Genomic DNA, 15,692 nt, shown 5'->3' on the forward strand with positions numbered 1-15,692 from the left:
GCAGAGGTCCTATGTGAATGAGCACTTAGATTTAGGCTTTATTCTTAGCCTACCCATGTAAACTGCCTTGAGTCTATTCAGGAAGGAGGTATATAAATACAACAATCAACTTGTCTGATCTTGGAAGCTAAGCAGGGTCAGGCCTGGTTAGTACTTAAATGGGAGACCGCCTGGGAATACCAGGTACTGTAGGCTTATACCATAGTCTTTTGAGACTGAAGGTTGCCAACCATAGCAATCAATAAAAAATAAATTGGCAATTTGATCTGATCCCTGTAGGTGCTATCGCTGGTCTGCATTATTGCAATAGTTTTTGACTAAGGATTTCAGACTCAAAGTGCCTTTACTGCAGTAGTTCAGAGAACAGACAATGAGAATAATTCAGGGGAAGCCTTTAGATACTGCCTCCTAATATGTCACCAGCAGCCTAATCCTGAGTTGCCAGGAGCCCAGAGGAGCAATGGTGCCAAGTGGCTGTCACTGCATCCTATACATACCAGGCAGCTGCTGGTATCTTCTCAGGGGAAGGGGACGTTCCTCCCCTTCCCCCAGATAAGGGGGCAGACCCTGCAATAGTGCTACTTAAGTCTGCACTAGTGATTTTGCTGGTGCAGTGTTGAGAGGTTCTGCATCCGGAGGCAGATGCAGGGTTCTGGATCCGGCAGAGCTCCACCAGTTCTCCAACTCTTCCACCACCTCCAGCCCCGCTCCTTCCCCCTGCTCCGCGGTAACCCCACCCTTCCCCGCAACGCCTCCCCCCTGCCCCAACTAATCTCTCTGCTGCCTGGAGCTGGTCCCTTCCTTGAGGCAACATGCGGTAGGACTCCATCTGGCACTGGTTCAGTGTGAAGGGCACTGAGGTGGCACCAGCGCTGATGAAGCACTGAGTGTCTTGAGCATGCCTTCTTGTACATTCGTGACACACAGCACAAGTGGAGGACCGGTGCAGTGAGCTCAGAATTGGGCTCTAAGTCACATGAAGGAGCAAAGCAAAAAGCAGTCCACTATAGAAAAGTGTGTACATTGGTCATCCAATCACAGGTATTATTCAGCACATCATGACGGGGAATTTGTATGGGATTTATAATGAAATATGATGGAATCTGTACAGGCAGGAGTACGGCTCATTTCACAGCATTTTCCATGAAAGAATGTAGCATAAATTTGACCGATTACACAGGCCTACAAAATTGAGGGTCAGAAAAGTTTTTCCCGAACTTTATGGTGGTTTGAAATGAATTTGGGGTGCTGATTCCAAAAATGACATCCGTTTTGCCCTATCATGTCTAGTTTTGGAGATATAGTATAGCCTCATTAGTGAAAGGTTCAAGCAGCTTCCTCATGAGGAAGCCATGGTGCAGGCTTCCTCAAGAGGAAGCTGCTTGAACCATTCACTAAAGAGGTTATGCCATGTCTGCAAAACTAGATGTGATAGGGCAAAACGGATGCCATTTTTTGAATCAGCACCCCAAATACATCCAGGAATTGTTGTAACATTTAAGGAAGCAAAATGTGTGTTGGCCTGTGTAATTGGCTATTTTAACACTTTTTTCTCATTAGCTGCTCCCTTTTGTTCAACTCAGGTCTCAATATAATGATATAGCATTTGGGAGAAAAGATGCAGCCCAGGAGCCCAGCACTGGAGGCCAAGATGGAGAAGATCTCCACAGCCACCATGGCTTCCCCTCTTGTACTCAGGTAGGTTGGCACAAAGGACAGCCACACACTGCAAAAGACCAGCATGCTGAAGGTGATGAACTTGGCTTCATTGAAACTGTCTGGCAACTTCCTGGCTAGGAAAGCAACAGTGAAGCTGACCGAGGCCAGAAAACCCATGTAGCCCAGAACAGAGTAAAACATGGTGACTGATCCTTCATTACATATCACAGAGATTTTTTCAGACACTGAGAACATGTCCAAATCTGGAAATGGGGGAGAAGTGACCAGCCAAAGAGCACAAATGTTGACCTGAATAAAGGAGCAGGACAAGACAATAACATGTGCCAACCTTGTTCCCACCCACTTCCGGAAAATGTTTCCTGGCTTGGAGGCCATGAAAGCCACAACCACTGTGATGGTTTTGGACAAAACAGAAGAAATGGCCATGGAGAAGATGATGCCAAAAGCTGTTTGTCGGAGGAGGCAGCTCACCTTATTAGGCTCTCCAATGAAGAGCAAAGAGCAGAGAAAGCAAAGGAGGAGAGAGATGAGGAGAAGGTAGGTGAGGCTGCGGTTGTTGGCTTTGACAATGGGAGTGTCCCGTTGTTTAATGAAGACTCCAAGCACCAGAGCAGTGATTGCAGTAAAGAACAGAGTCAAGGCAGTTAGTGTGATGCCCAAAGGTTCTTGGAAAGAGAGAAAATTTGGCATCTTGGGAATGCATTGATCATGATCTTGATTTGCATATTGGTCTTCTGGGCAGTGAATACAGAAATTCATGTCTGAAAGAGGAACACATTCCTACTTTAAATTTACAATAATTTACTAAAGTTTTGAGGGATTTAAGCTCTCCCTCATGCTGCTTTCTCAATCTGTTTCAGTTGACCAGGATATCAGCGTTTGACAAAGACGGGTATGATATGAGTGCCTTGTCCTTTAGTCACCCCCTAAAACCCAAGCTCCCTAAACCAATTAAATGGCACCTGCAGTTCATGGAATGTGTGGTTTTGTTATTAACAAGATAAGCCTGTAATTCACATTTCAAAAACTTAAACAAAGAAAGAATATTGTGAAGGTGCCAGTGGAATGCGATTTGTTCATGCAGTCAAATGAGAGAATGAAATTCATAGTGGTGATTTTTCTTTCCCCCTCAAAATAGGGTTTTGATGAGGCTTCTCGCCCTTTTGCCTCAGAATAGGATTATGGTGAAGCATCTCACCCTTTTGCCCAACAATCTGATTGCGCTGAGGAGAACTACCCAGTTCTGTCCCTCTTGAGTTCATGAGTAGCCCGTCTTTAAAATTTTCTTATTCCTTCCCAGATTACTTTGATTTCCCTTTGAGTTTGGTGTACACTTCCAGTTTGAGAAGTACTCCCTCCACAGAAATCTTGAACTACATCAGGCCTGGGACAGAGCCCTGAGACACTCCACTCCTCACTTCCCTCCAAGACAACAATGAACTTTTGACACACTCAGAGTGTGGTTTGTTGGCCATTAAACAGCCTGACATAGCCCATCAGCTTGTCCACCAGTATGTCATGGGGAACCTTATCAAGTGCCTATTGAAATCCTCATCCGTTGTATTCACAGGTTCCCCCCAAACAACCAAACTGGTCAATTTATCATAGAAAGAGATATGGATGTTTCCACCATAGCTTTTGGTGCATTCTATGCATGTGTCTTTGGCTGCAATCCTAACCACACTTTCCTGCGAGTAAGCCCCACTGAACAAAATGGGACTTACTTCTGAATAGACTTGGTAAGGATTGTGCCCTTTGCAAAGTTGATGCATCCATAGTTCCATAGGATTAGGCTGGAAAGATTTTCTGGAATTCTGCGGAGGATAATTTCTTATTCTTCACCAGGATATTTCTTATTCTTTATGTTCAAAATCATTCACTCTGCTTCTTCCAAGATCACTGGTGCTTCTAATGATCTGAAGTTCCAATCTTACACACACTTAACAGGAAACCCCATTGACTACAATGGCACATACTTCTGAATAAAGATTTATTAAAGACTGACATAATGAGACCTAGATTTCTTAACAGTACATCTCTTACCTTCTTGATCTGCAATCATTCCTTCTGCACAAAGAGCACAGTCATAGCAGCAAAATTTCTCACCCTCCTTCCTTTTCCTGCTGTAGCCAGGTTGGCATTGGTCATTACAGACAGATAAGGGAGGCACCTGTCCTTAAACAAAGGGATATTTTAACACTGAGGACCCTTTCCAGGAATTTTGTTACATCAATGCTCTGCTGGTTAGAATGAGTGATCATGACACTAAATAAAAGCACCTGCGATCTCACACATGGCACATTCAGTGCAAAATACATATTGTGGTCAACATAAATGCAAATTTAAGAGTATATAGAACAATTTGCTGAGGGAGCTATTATATATCACAGCTATCACAAGGTGTTTAATATAGTCCCTCACCAAAGGCTCCTGAGAAAACTCAACAGCCAGGGAATAAGATGGCAGGTCCTCTTATGAATCAGGAACTGGTTGAAGACAGGAAACAGAGAGTGGGTGTCAATGAACAATTTTCACAGAGGTGAAAAGCAGTGTCTTGAGACTGGTGCTTTTCAACTTGTTCATAAATGACCACTGTGAGAAAAAGGAAGGTGGATGAGATAGGCCCTTGGCCTGATTCTGTAGGGTTCTCCTTATATTCCTAATGAAGGGCTGCCTTGGGTGTTCTTCAGGGAGAAAGGCGGAATATAAATCTAATAAATAAATAATGGAGGACGATTACAATTTTCTTTCATTGACAGGTCAATGGTCCACCTAATTACAGTAAAAACAGAGTTCAAAAATGGTACAATGGCAAGAATATATTTTCTCTCTGAGCCACCAGCCTTTGGTAGTCAGAGATGTAGTTTATGAAGTCCACTCTAAACTTCATTTGATTCTCTGATAGTCGATGACTCCATGATGAAGGCCAGTCATTTACACAAGCACCCACACTCTGCATAATCCTTCACAGTTCAATCTTAACAAAATTCCCTCACATGGATGCTTCCGTACCAGTGTGGTTTGTGCTGTATCCTGCAGGGGAATTTTTCAGGCTGGAGATAAGGGGACATCTGTTCCCTTGCCACGGGGGAAGCCCAAGTCATGGTAACAGGTCTATTCAGACCTGTGCGAGTTAATCCCTGGCACAAATTCAAGTGGATACATTTTGTCAGATCTGCCCAGGAAAGGGGATAGGGTATGGCATGTACTAGCGCATCCACTTTCGCCCCCATGACATCATCATCCCTGGCCCGGTTACACACCTCCCCCACTCTTTTTCCACCTCTCAACGGGTGAGCACAGAGCCCGCCCATCCTGCCCCTGTCAGACACCCAGCACTGACTTACCTGCATGAAGACTAATTTGCAATTCAGCGTATTGCCTTTTCTTATAGTTGTGAAGAACTTTAAACTGCCAGAATGCTAGCTCCAGAGTCATAAGAATCATTTAGGATTAGGATGTATGATTCATTATAATGTAATCAACAGTGCCAAGGTATTCCTACCCGAGTCAATTCTTCATGCCACTTGATTCTGTCCTTATTGATGGTGAACTCTTTCCCGGAAGGAGCCAGAGGATCCACCCTCCCCACTTTGACTCGGACATACGAATCATTTTCAAAAGTGATCAAGTTAGTAATATCAGATCCAGCTGCTAATTCTCCATGTTCGTTGAACTTAATTTCATCTCCACAACTGTTGTTGAATGAGAACCTCCGAAGAAGTGAGTGGAGCTGGGTGGAAAGATAAAGAGAATCAATGGGCCTATAAAATGTGATGATAAGAACATAAGAACAGCCCCACTGGATCAGGCCATAGACCCATCTAGTCCAGTTTCCTGTATCTCACAGCGGCCCACCAAATGCCCCATGGAGCACACCAGATAACAAGAGACCTGCATCCTGGTGCCTTCCCTTGCATCTGACATAGCCCATTTCTAAAATCAGGAGGTTGCACACACACATCATGGCTTGTAATCTGTAATGGATTTTTCCTCCAGAAACTTGTCCAATCCCCTTTTAAAGGCGTCCAGGCCAGACGCCATCACCACATCCTGTGGCAAGAAGTTCCACAGACCAACCACATGCTGAGTAAAGAAATATTTTCTTTCGTCTGTCCTAACCCTCCCAACACTCAATTTTAGTGGATGTCCCCTGGTTCTGGTGTTATGTGAGAGTGTAAAGAGCATCTCTCTATCCACTCTGTCCATCCCCTGCATAATTTTGTATGTCTCAGTCATATTCTCCCTCAGGCGCCACTTTTCTAGGCTGAAGAGGCCCAAACACTGTAGCCTTTCCTCATAAGGAAAGTGCCCCAGCCCAGCAATCATCTTAGTCGCTCTCTTTCCCATTAAGGTTTTTTTTTTTTTTACATTAATTCGCTAGATGGAATTTAAATTGTTTCTCTCTTGAACAGGGCTACATTAGGAATATAAGGCTGCAGTTCTATACACACCTATCTGGACGTAAAGGCTCAATCCTGTGGTCACCATGCACTGCAAGAACTTGTGCTCTGGGAGCACAGGGGGCTTTCTGGCAGCATGAAATCTCAGCCACTGACATGCACTGCTGGGATATTTACACACATGGGCAGCCGTGCGCTCAGCAGCAACCACCAAAGCTTCCATTGGTGCCTGTATGTTGGTCTTGGAGGCACGCTGGGGTGGGGGATGGGGCAGGGGCGTTTTGAGGCAGATCAGGGGGCAGGGCAAGAGAGGGATGGGCTGGATCTCAGTGGCACTGACATGTGCCTGATCCTATCTCCTCTTTCTGAGGCTGTTCCACCCCTTTGCTCTACTTGGATGTATGCCAGCAAAATAGCTGGTGTAGGTCTGAGCAGACTATATTTCATGGAAAATATACAATATATTTATTGTATATGTATTTTTAATTTGTTGTCAACCACCTTGGGTGCCCTTCGGGGAGAAAGGTACGGTATAAATAGAATAAATAATAATAATAATAATACATGATAATAGATCACCACCCGTTGATCACCATCCCCCAAACATTGGACACAGCACATGTTCTGTGAATGCAGCAGCATCCGTGACAATGGTAGAAGATAGAGTTGGGCACATTCCTTTCCTTCTTCCCCCTCTGATGCAGCTGGGCCAAAATGGCTTGAGATGCATCCTGATGGGGTGGAGCAGTCCTGGAGGTCTCCTCTGAGTAAGATGTTACCTAGGGATAACCTCTGACTCCCAGATCAGGCCTACTCAGATCTGTGCCAGTGAAATTGCTGGCACAAGTCCTTGTGGGCCCAGATCAGGGGAGTAGGTTTAGGAAGGAGGCTTGCCTGGCCCTCCCCCTTCCCAGTACCTGTCTGTCCTTTCCCTAGTCCTGTTGCCCATTTCCCTTAGCCCTAATCCCCATTCCACCCTCCCCCATCCACCCTGGCCCAGTCCCCCCTTCCCTGCTGCCCAACCCTTGGTGACAGATTTGATAGTCTGTCACCATGAGGGAGGATGCTCTGGCACCAATTCCGGTGACTCAGCACTCTGGCACAGTGCAGCAGGGCAGCCCAATAAGATTGGGCTGTGTGTCCCATTGAACACAGTGGGGTCTACTTCAGGCTAAACATGTATGTGATTGAACCGTGGTTCTTTTACACTTGAAAATGAACTGTACCTACCCGAGCTTCCACCTAGGAAAAGAGTGTAGTAAGTTATTGATCAGTATAATTTGATTGACTGATCAGAGCACAGATTAAAGATTAGAATAACTTCAAAAAATAATCCATGATTTTAATTATCAATGTTGTGATAAGACTGTGGTGTTTGCTTCGCCATTCTCTGACTAGGAAGCAAAAGAATATGGGAAGATAAACAAGACAAGACACGGCTGCCCATATTCTTAATGCAGATTTGGGAGACAATGGCATACTGAAGTGTTTCCCAAACTGTGAGTCACAACGCAATAACTGGATTGTGGTGCGGTCACAACCCAGTGCTCAAATCCGGAGTCCCTGGAGGCTGTTTCCAGGTCACACCAGCTTTTGTGAACCTCGGAATGCCACCCGCATGTGACAGGCTGCTATTTCCAGTTTGCGGAAGCTACTTCCTATTTACTTCTGGTTTGTTTCTGCAACTTCTTGTTGCGTCCTGGAGGCATTCTGAGGCCTGCAGAGGCCAATGTAGGCCCACAGCAGGACAGCACAGCCTAGAACTGTTTTGCTAGATTCCCAGTCCAAGTTTTGCTTAGAGAACCTATGCCCACCTTAAGCTAATTAGCTCCCATGTGTTCCCCAACAATGGCCCCAGTTCTGCACTGCTGGACCCCACTGCCAGGGTAGCTCGCCTATTCAACCTGCAGAGGTCCTCCTTCCTCCCGTCTCCTGCCAGTAGCATCTCCAGCCACCATAGCAACACCTTGGTGCTCAGTAGGTCTTGGAAGTAGCAGCCACACACCAATCTCCAGCAGCCAGCAATCCTCAGAAGTCCATTCACCCAACTGTTCACAGTTAGTCCATCAGAAGGTCCAGTAGTCCATTAGTTCCTCAGTCCACTAATCCATCAGTTCAGTTTCCTTCCTCCTGCCCATCAAACTCTCCCTTCATCAAGTGTTGGTTTTATCCCTTAATGACCTGGCTGCCTCTAGTGGCCGCAGCTGTGCAGCACACCCACTGCAATCTAAGGTCCTGATGTTAACCCCGTGCTTGCCTGCCAGAGCAAGGGGCCACTGTTGACACCACACCTGTCTCCTCGAGGGATCTTGTGCAGTTCCATTACAAGAAGCAGCCTCCAGGGACTCAAGGTGAGACTTTTGGGGTCAGATCTGAGCACTGTGTCACGACCCACCACTAAGCACGAGGTGGGTTGCGGTGCCATGGCATATTGACATATGGGCAGCACAAAATGATATGGTTCTTAGGCTAGTGGCTTGCTAGTGAGCAGTAATTACCTGCCAAGGCTCTATATTTAGTGTACTAAGAGCCCCTCTTGGTCTGTGCCTGAGTCTAGATGAATACATGAGATGCAAGGCATGTGCCACAGCATGGACAGCATTATAGATACTGTAGCTCTGACCGGTCATGTCCATTTCAAATGACGGTGCAGGGATGGTCTCCAGCTCTTCCTCTCCGGTACAGGGTTCTCTACTCTTTGTTGGTGAGTCCAGCTTTGGAAATGAGCAGCTGAATGCCTGCTCCCAGAAATTCCTGATAAAACCATCTCCTTTTGCCTGCAAGGGGTCTAGATCATGAAGAAATTCAGTGAAGCCCTGATGCTCACTTGAATGAATTGCGAAGGAAAGAGCACCATGGAACATACCATCACAGAATGGTTGTATATTGAACATCCTGTAATAGGTGTTGCTTGTGAAATCAATTTGGGCTGTTGTAATCCACACTTTCCCAGCAGGGATTTCATAGTCAGGTAGAGCTGTTGCGGTCAACCATAAAGTACATGTTAGCCAAATGATGGTTGAGATTTCCCCATAGATAACAATGGCATTGGCGTTGCTCTTCATGAAAACCGGCACATTTCTCCACATCTCTTTGAAGAATGCCTCTACGTTTAGATTAGGAACTCTGTTTTTAGCTCTCTGCGTGAACGCTGTACAGATCCCCCTCTGGGAGAAAATGGGTTCCAAGACTTGCAAGAAGTTGTCCCCAGCTTCATTGTTTATGGCAATGAGTCCAACCCATTTCCAACCGAAATGCAGAAGTAACTGGACAATTCCCCAGTACTGAAGGGCTTCGCTGGGGACCATACGGTAAAAGGAAGGGATGTTGGATTTATCATTTGTTGCTGTTTGAAATGAGCCATATGAAAACTTTGAAGAAAAAAAGGCATTTCCTTTAGGGAAGGAATGGGATATTAAAGGTTCTCTTCCTTTTTTTTTTTTTTTTAACAGTATGATTGTTATGCATGCATTTTTTTACTCCCAATGTTGTGAATAGGAACCACCCTAGCAACCAGTGGCATAGTTAGAAGGGGTGCATAAGAACCCCGCTGGATCAGCCAAAGGCCCATCTAGTCCAGCTTCCTATATCTCACAGTGGTCCACCAAATGCCTGAGGGAGCACACAAGACCACAGACACAACCTGCGTCCTGGTGCCCTCCCCTGCATCTGGCAGTCAGGGCAGCTTGCCTCTAAGACCAAGAGCTTCCACATACCTACTATGACTTGTAACCTGTGATGAATTTTTCATGATGAACCCGTGATGAACTCAGTGCAAAGCAGAGAGCCTCACCACAGCATGCAAGTGGCCGCTCTTCTTCCCCTTCAGAGCCATTCCAGACAGGGAAGCAAAATGGAGGCATTCACTTTTGTTTTGCTCCCCCTGCCTGGAATGGGTTCTAAGGGGAGGGGCCGCTTGCCCGCTGCTGTGCGCTCCCTGAAAAACTTAGTGCTTCGTACCCGCTCTAGCCATGCTACTGCTGGCTCCTTACCCAGAATTAACAAATGCAGTTGCATTTTCCAAGCCATCAAAAACAGTCACATAAAACTGTCTTGGACATGATCAACGTATTTTCAGGGCTTTTTTTCTAATGGAACGCGGGGGGATGGAGTTCCGGCACCTTTTTGCAGGGGCCCCTCCCCTTTGGAGGCATTCCAGGAGGGGGGAGCAAAACAGATGCATTCGCTGGATGGGTGCTGGGGGGTGCAGGATGGGCGGGCACCTGGCCCCTGCCTGACTGCACAACGACCCCCTCCTGCCCCCTTCTCCAAGCTCTCAACTGAGCCCAGCCCGCCTCCCCTCCCCCCATGCTCTGCTTCCCCGCGCAGCTTCCAAGCCGGTGGAGGGCGTGGGGCACATGCACCGATGCCGAGGACGGACAGCCAGCCAGCTGCACCTTTTTCTTTACAAAAAGAGCACTGCATATCTTGTACTCTATTTTAAAGATGCAGTGCAAGTCCATGGTCATGACCTCAATACAATCATAGTTGGAAGGCACAGAAGAGATAAGTGAAGTCCACTTGTCTGATGAAGGGCTGACTTGTTTCTTGCAGACCTGTTTCTGCAGTGAGGCCAACAAGGCCTTCTTTCCCCTTGTGGGTGGATGGTGGTCAAGCACTAGGCTGACTCCCCAACCCCACCCCCAGTATGGTAGGTTAGTGCAGGCACGAAGGCTGGAGTCGGGCATTTGGTGTGCACGTGGAGCTCAACAAAAACAGGTGAGGAACCCAGTTTCCACTCCTCATTGGCTTGCCAGGATAAGCAATAGGTGGAGTAGCTCCAGGCCTGGTTAACAGAGAGCATCTTAAAGGCTTCCCAGCTTGAGGGGGCCTGTGTGGCCCAACTGCCTCTGCCCCTTACAGAGCCGTAATCCATGGGTTGAATTCCAATTGTGTGCAGACCCCAAGAAAAGAGCCTGCTGAATTAGAATAAGGTAAGCAGGGAACCAGCCATGTGCTGAAAGAGTGCCCTGCCCTGCCCTGCACTGGAAAATTGTACCGGTCGTCTCTCCGAATATTAAGACTGGCTGCTGTGCAAGGCTCAGACAGTGCTAGACGGCCATGTCATACCTCCCCTATTTGCAGCATCCAATGGAGTAAAAGCCCCATTGACTGGCCACTTGCATGAGTGGCGCTGCAGGGATCGGGATTCCCCTTGACACACACCTTGTTAGATCTGTCCACCATCACATTTCATGCATTAATGTGCTTACTCGCTACTGACATGTAGATAATATCAACCCATCTATCAATTCCAATATCACACACACACAAAATCCTCCCTCTCATTCTGAGCCACATAGTTTTCAAGATGAGAATAGCGAAATATATGTGAGATTAGGCAAAATATCCCTCCACCCTGCATAGATCTCACCTGTGGAATCTTGTAAATACTCAAGATGTCTGCCATATATGAGGAGATATCAGAATCAAGTCCCCCAATGGTTCCCACTACATTTTTGAGGATCCCACATTTGTAGTTGGGGACAGTCTTCTGTGATTTGAAGAGAAGGTCCAGAGTGGCTCGGTAGGTCATCCTTGCATCAGAGTAGCTGTCACAGATGTGGAACCCAAGAGTGACATTGGGCAAGATCTCAGGGTTCTCATTGGTCTCATCTACAGCAAACGCCAAGGCTAGGGTATGTTGGTAGAGCTTTGTCACCACACTGCAAAGACAAGTGTACAGTTGCAGTTGTACAAGGAGAAATTCATGGTGCTTGAAATCACTAACTGTCCGCTCTGGACTTAAGGATTCAACTGACTTGCTATAAGGCAAATGGGCAATCCAGCATAGTGAGTCATGGTCGAGTTCCACCAGAAACAAGCTCATGACGATCGTTTGCTGATAACTGTTCCCACATATTTGCATACCTCAAAGTCATTTCTAAAGTCAGGAACAAAACCATCTCCATTACAAATCATGTCTAAAATATATCAAAACATAAACCAATTGCAAAGTCGTCTACACCAGTTGTTTGGGAGTCACGACCTGCCAGCCTGGGAAGCACTGGCCAATGCCCCTGGCAGGAAGGGAGGAAGGCAGCAACACATTCCCCAGGATTGTACTGCTGGCAGAGACGGGATGGGGGTTTTCTACTTACTTGCAGCCAGCGCTGCAGTCCTGGGGGGTCCAGGGGGTGCAGGGAGCGCTCCTCAGGGCTTCCCATGCCTTCAAAAGTGTAAAAAAAGAAGAAAAAGAAAAGAAGGGAACTTCCAGTTTTGTCTTGAAAATCAGAAGTGCCGCTTTTAATTTTTTTAAACACTTTTGCAGGCATGGGGAGCCCTGCGGAAGGCTTCCCGCACACACCCCCTGCCCCCCAGAACTGCAGCGCTGACGGCAAGTATATAGAAAAACTCCTTCCCATCCCCAGCAGCAGCCCGACCCTGGGGATCACGTTGTTGCTTCCCCCCTCCCCCACAACAACTCACAGTGGTCCCAACTCCCTTGTAGGAGTTTGGGAAGCACTGACGTATGCAGAATGGGATTAAACATTCTGGAGGGTGAGCTTTAGGGTAGACATAGTGCAGTTATGTTAATCCTGATCCATATATATTACCTATCATGCATGGTAAAAAAAAAAAAGTATACTTCTAGACCAGGGGTGTCAAACCGAGGGCCGAATAGCATTCATGATGCCTGCTGAGGGTTGGAAGTGATGTTATTAGGCAGGAATTGATGTCATTAAACAGGTCATAATAAAAAAAAAATAAGCACTTTTTTCTTACTTAGGAACTCATTAACTGCAAACAACAGAAAATACACAAATCTTGATCATATTTCAAGATATGAGAGAGTCTGATTTTCACGTTGGCTGCCCTTTCAGCAGTTACACCATAGCACTGCTCAGCAGATGAGAGTCTGAGGGCCAGATAAAAAGCTTCAGCGGGCTGCATCCAGCCCCCGGGCCTTATGTTTGACACCCCTGTTCAAGACAGAAAGGACATATATTGGATATATGCAAATTAGGACAGTTTCTTAAACAGAACAATAAACAGTCAATATATATATTGACTCTGCAGGAACAGCACAATCCTGTATACACTTACTATGGAGAAAATGTGTTTTGGATTGTGCTGTAGGTATAGGCTATACCAGATCTGTAGTTGGGATAGTTCTAAGAAGCCTGTTGGTCCCAGACCTAGGTTGGGATAGGTGTTCCAGTTATGGTGGATGCCAGCACTGCTGAGATTCACCCCATCCCACCCCTGATCTGCCCCAGATTCCAGCCTTCTGCAGGTGGTTTCTTCTCTGCTGGTGCCTTCTTCTGGCCCTATATCAGGAGTGTGACACAGTCTGTTGGAGCGGCTGCTTTGATGATAGACCTCATGGTATGCCAGTGTATCAAGAGGAAAGGACAGGGCTATTAATGTGGTTCTCCGTATTTCATTAATTAGAATTCAATCAGTCATTTCATTCACTGATTTATTTCCCTTAAATAGTCCCTCTTCTTTCAAAGCAATCAAATAGTCCACATCCCCACAACTATAAGAAGCGTGGAACTAAAATCAAAAAGTGAACTCCAGGACGAGAGAGGAAGGAGAGTTACTTACAGTAGAAGATTCTTCACCCATTCCTGAGAAGGGTGTTTCTTGAAAGGGCATTTGGGTAACACGTAATAGATGTGAGATGCAATCCCCCCAATGAGAAAGTCACCTGGCTGGTCCCACTGTTGTGGAATGTGCACAGGATCATTTCCAGTGCACTTAGCAGTATATACCTTGCCAGTATATACCATTTGAGGGAGCAGCAGCAGCAGCAAGAGGAACAGCACAGACTCCGTCATGCTGATCAAAAACATTTCCCCCAGTGCTTGAATCTACAGTGTCTATCTACAGCATCATTGCTAGCGTTGGTCTGGTTTGAGCATGGTGGTATGCGTGGCAGCTGACCTTGGCACTGCACACCTTCAAAGACTAGGATCTGCCTTACCCTAATCTCAACTGGGTTAGAATAGCAAGCCTGGAATCCTAGAAGGGAGACAAGGATTTGAAGCCTGACATACACGGCAAGTGGGAAGGGGTTCAAAGAGACAGAGTCCTGCCCACCTCTTAACCCCTAATATTAATTTTTAATGGTTCATGGGGGTATTTATAGGTATTTCAAACTGGTCCTATGTTTACATTTTCCTGGCCCCTTCTTGGAAACCACTGGATTTTGGCCAAGTGAGCTGATTATAGTGTTGGGATAATTACAGAGTGGAGAATAGATTCTGTTTTGTTCTCCTTGTGACACCTTCAGTAGAAGGACTGGATGAAGCAAACATGTTTGTCTGAAGTGGTGGCTCCTTCTCGCTGCTCCATATTGGGGTGGAAAGTAGTAATAAGATCAAAATGTTCAAAGTGATCTTCATGCATACAGTTTTTGTGGCGTGCATCCATGGAAACACAGTGGCAGGCATTGTTCATTCAGTTTTATTAGAATATCTAAAAATATCTGAAGACATGGTGTGTACAGCCTTTTGCCAGCCCCAGAGGCCTCTGCCTATATTGGAGAACACTGTCCTTTCCAAGTATCCTAACTACATGGCGAGAGCCCTCTGTGAATTAAGTTGGATGTAGGGGGGAGGGTTGAGCTTCCATATCAGTTACCAATTTGTTAATAATTGCATATAAAAATTGTTAAAATGCATGTCCTACCCTTGTTAAAAGAGTCTTTTATACTACATTGCCACCAAGTTAAAAAAAACCCAACATCTAGATACTTCATATTTCAGGTACACAGACACCTTCTTGGACAAGGATTTTCTTCCGTTATATATAAAGAAGCCAAGTTCTATGTGAATGTGCACCGAGGTGGAGCATGGAAAGGGAGCAGGGTGGGAGGAGATGGGATTCTGGGACTGATGGAGCTCTGGGACTGGTGGATTCAGAGCCCCTGCACCTGTATGGTCTGGTATGGGAGGAGGTCCATCAAGGGGGTAACTCAATGAGCTCACACCAGGTGATGCAAACCTGAGTGATACCTCTAAGAGCAGGGACTTCATTTCTGATTTTTCTTTGAATTCCAACTGACCATGGTCTATTTCCCATACTTTGTCCACTGCCTTTTTTCTTCAGGAATTCCCTTCTATCCATTCAGACCAACATACCTATATGTCTAGCAGGAAAGAGCTGAGAGTTATTTTCTTCCTCAGATAGACAGTTTTGGGTCTACCACTGCAAGGATTTGACATGCAAATGAGTATTTTGAGTAGGGTGTAGGCTCAGGAGCAAAGGGCAGCATGGTCAGTTTTGGCCCTGAGGTAATTTAAAGGGGGGGAGGGGTAGGACTTTGACTATTCTACAGTTCTATGGAAAAGTTCAATACTATTATTATAGAAGGAAACTTCTGTTTTCTATTCAGCATTTCCCATCAAAAAAGAGACAGACAAGGCAAAAAGTTCTAAAATAACAGACAATTGTAGATATTCCCTGAATGTGCTACCTCCAGATGCAAGGGAGGGCACCAGGATGCAGGTCTCTTGTTGCCTTTTGTGCTCCCTGAGCCATTAGGTGGGCCACCGTGAGATACAGGAAGCTGGGCTAGATGAGCCTATGGCCTGATCCAGCGGGGCTATTTTTATGTTCTGGTTTAGATTATTGTTATGGTTTTAGGCTTTAAGGATCTCA

At 46.0% G+C, this 15,692-nt stretch overlaps 1 protein-coding gene across 1 annotated transcript; it reads right to left on the bottom strand.

Annotated features, from left to right (window-relative positions):
- Nucleotides 1-1,539: 1,539 nt before the first annotated feature.
- On the bottom strand, nucleotides 1,540-9,391 carry LOC136653709 (vomeronasal type-2 receptor 26-like). The gene is made up of 4 exons (XM_066630592.1): nucleotides 8,582-9,391; nucleotides 5,186-5,413; nucleotides 3,724-3,850; nucleotides 1,540-2,441 (listed from the first exon to the last, which is right to left on the bottom strand). Exons 1-4 carry the CDS (start codon nucleotides 9,389-9,391, stop codon nucleotides 1,540-1,542), a joined length of 2,067 nt encoding a protein of 688 aa, XP_066486689.1.
- Nucleotides 9,392-15,692: the final 6,301 nt, after the last annotated feature.

The sequence above is a fragment of the Tiliqua scincoides genome, chromosome 5 (assembly GCF_035046505.1).
Source record: "Tiliqua scincoides isolate rTilSci1 chromosome 5, rTilSci1.hap2, whole genome shotgun sequence".
Taxonomy (NCBI): domain Eukaryota; kingdom Metazoa; phylum Chordata; class Lepidosauria; order Squamata; family Scincidae; genus Tiliqua; species Tiliqua scincoides.